The 2837-nt window shown below is 38.8% G+C and overlaps 1 protein-coding gene and 1 long non-coding RNA gene across 2 annotated transcripts in view; both read right to left on the bottom strand.

Moving 5' to 3' along the window:
- Positions 1–2837, bottom strand: part of LOC119587460 (calcium-activated potassium channel slowpoke-like) — a gene marked incomplete in the record, with an annotated part of 44614 nt that overhangs the window by 7556 nt on the left and 34221 nt on the right. The window contains 2 exon segments of the mRNA XM_037936185.1: positions 10–165; positions 267–382. Of these exon segments, the coding sequence (XP_037792113.1) occupies positions 10–165; positions 267–382 (272 nt within the window).
- Positions 891–1628, bottom strand: LOC119587203. The gene is made up of 3 exons (XR_005229997.1): positions 1602–1628; positions 1053–1140; positions 891–910 (listed from the first exon to the last, which is right to left on the bottom strand). It is a non-coding gene; the product is annotated as an uncharacterized LOC119587203 (long non-coding RNA).

Below are 2837 nucleotides of genomic sequence, written 5' to 3'. Positions count from 1 at the left end.
AGTACCAACCTTTGAAGAATCTCAGTTCCCCGAGTGCAAAAGTATCCCACAGTATTTTGTGGTATGACCACACATGGATTGCTAGGATACACGATGATCTTCCTATTATTGTCTTCATGAATTTCGATACCTAAAAGGATGAGCCCCAACTTCTTGTGGCATAATCTGTTGAGAGTTAAAGGAAAATAGGATATACTTGTGTCTTATTTTATTATATCAGTGTCCATTATATAGATAAAACATTATCAATTCTAAATAATACTTACTCAACAGCCTCATGCAATGTCATGTTTCCAAAGCACTTAGACAAATGGGTATTGCAGATAAGGGAGGTTTTGCCAAAGTTGTATTCTTTCTCCCATTTCACCGAGTCATGGGTCTGCTGGAAATACAGCATTCAGTTATGTGACACAAGCTTCAAACTTCGCTAACCCAATGTATCAATAGCCCTTAGGAAACTTGATTACTAACAAAAACACCAATCAACTTAGATTAATGGATGTACGTAACTGGCGATATCTTCAACCCTATCTGGCAAAATAGGTTGCCAGTAATGTGGAGAATCCAGGGAGAGGCATGAAAGCCCATCAGTCTAAGCTTAAACTCTGCATAGCAGAAGACACTCACATCGCCGTCTTCTGGTCTTGGCTGAAACACCTCATCAAAGAGTTCCTGTAAAATACAAATCTAAACTATTCAAGTAAATCAACAATATCAAATGAACTTAGTCTCACTGGTACCAACTGGTATGTGAAAGCAACTTGCTCTTGCACTGAAGCAATTCACAGGAGTACTGGGAAGCTGTGGATCTTGAACATCTAATGCCAACTTTATGTTTCCTAAGTCTTCCCCTTCCTGGTCTTTGCTATTTTGGGGTTGAGAGGAAATGCAGGCAACGTGCTTTATGGATCTGGAAAGGAAATGATAAGTTCAAATCCTTTACATAAGAGTCTTTACACTAGACCACACCATGAAAAATACTAATAAGTAAAGTTGCATAGAAAGGGTTCAATCTTCCTCAAGTCTGAACAAGAGTAAAGTAACATGATTACCGCAGCAAGTTCTCGACCATCTTGAACCAGGCCTTGGACAGGATGCAAGCCTTCGAGTGGTGATTCGCAGTTCACACACGGAGTACAACTGCAATTTTGTTGAATTAATACAAGATATGGTGTCACATTACCAACAATGACACTATGCTTAAATATGTCTCAATTCAGACCAAGAAATTACAAAGTGTATGAAGTTGCTGGTGAAAGGAGAAAACATTAGGGCCAGATTCACTTAACACTCCCTCAGGATCGCGCCTTAGGCTGCGGCAGTAAGGTGTTCATACAACATCCAGAGTGGGGCCGATTGCTAATCACTAGTAGCATTGCCAGATTAACACAAAGAGCATGACAATCCCAACCTTCCTAAACGCTGTACTCTTTCTACATTTTTGTGTTGGACATTTAATATGCTTAGAAAAAATACTTCCGAGTGATACCAGATTAAAGAAATCAGTGAAGCTTTTATAATGGGAATCGCCCTGTGAACACCACCGGAAGCCTTATCATGTAGGTGAAAGAGTTACTGTGTATAAAGCACAATATACTTACTCGCCCAGAAAGACCAGGTCAGCATCCTGTTAATCTTGTCTTTATAAAAATACGGATCTTCTGTGTGTTCAGGTGGCCCAAAACACATATGCCTGATGAGAGGTAATAGGAAAAATATACAAAAGATAAAAAAATACAGTAAGAAATAAAAAGGGGAGTATGAGACAAAGGCAAACTCAGCTCCCTCAGACTTCCTTTTCACTCCATTTCTTACAGTGCTTTGGTCTTTTTTTATCAGCAGGATTTTCAGTTTATTTCACATTAATATTGAATAAAGAAACAGGAAGAAAACTACATAGACCTAACTTGTTGCGCAATATCGGTCTATATGGAGTAAAGTCCGAAATACGGCTAAATCATCCTCACTAAGTCTGGTACATACTTCCCGTACAGTCCCTGAAATAAAGAATTAAATAAGAGAGCATCCTGTGTTTCTCTTCACACTATATATTCTATTAACAAATCCAAAAACACAAAATCATTACTTTGCATTATATTTTGTGAAATGCAAATTGTCTTGCATGAGACATCACCATAGCCGACAGCAGTTGCTGTAACTGCGGTGAAGTAGAGCCAGTTAAATAGCACAAGTCATGGGTTTCTCCGATGAAAGCAGGTTGACAAGACGAGGAGTTCCGAACGCAGCATTAGGTGAGGATTAATCTGCTTATTATTGTCTTGCATGAGACATCACCATAGCCGACAGCAGTTGCTGTAACTGCGGTGAAGTAGAGCCAGGTTAAATAGCACAGTCATGGGGTTTCTCCGATGAAAGCAGGTTGACAAGACGCTCAATCTGCAATTTGTTCATGTGTGCTTCTTACACGCATGTAGCTGTTTATGCAATTTCTTCTATATTTCTGCAGTATGTGTTTGATATCAGATATACCAAAACTAAAATGACCTGTTCTACAAAAGTATTCATATCCTTACTTACATAATATATAAACCCAGTCACCACAAACCACCAAGTTAGAATCCGGATCAGGTACTTCCAGATGAGAGCGAAACGGGATATCTCAGCATAACCTCCTATTTCTTCAATCTTCAGTACGAAGATTACCTCATGATCTGATGACCTGTATTTTTTATCAAGACTGTCAGCCACAGTTTACTTCAATATCTGCCATTGTGGCAAGGGTTGGTATTAATGCAACCCTTACCACATATATCATTAGGATCATTTGTATAGAGATTGTTTATACAAAATCTATCAGTATAGGCACACTACTACAT

The sequence above is a fragment of the Penaeus monodon genome, chromosome 22 (genome assembly GCF_015228065.2).
Source record: "Penaeus monodon isolate SGIC_2016 chromosome 22, NSTDA_Pmon_1, whole genome shotgun sequence".
NCBI classification, from domain to species: domain Eukaryota; kingdom Metazoa; phylum Arthropoda; class Malacostraca; order Decapoda; family Penaeidae; genus Penaeus; species Penaeus monodon.
The sequence above is the reverse complement of the archived record's forward strand: the minus strand, read 5'-3'. Positions and strand labels throughout refer to the sequence as shown.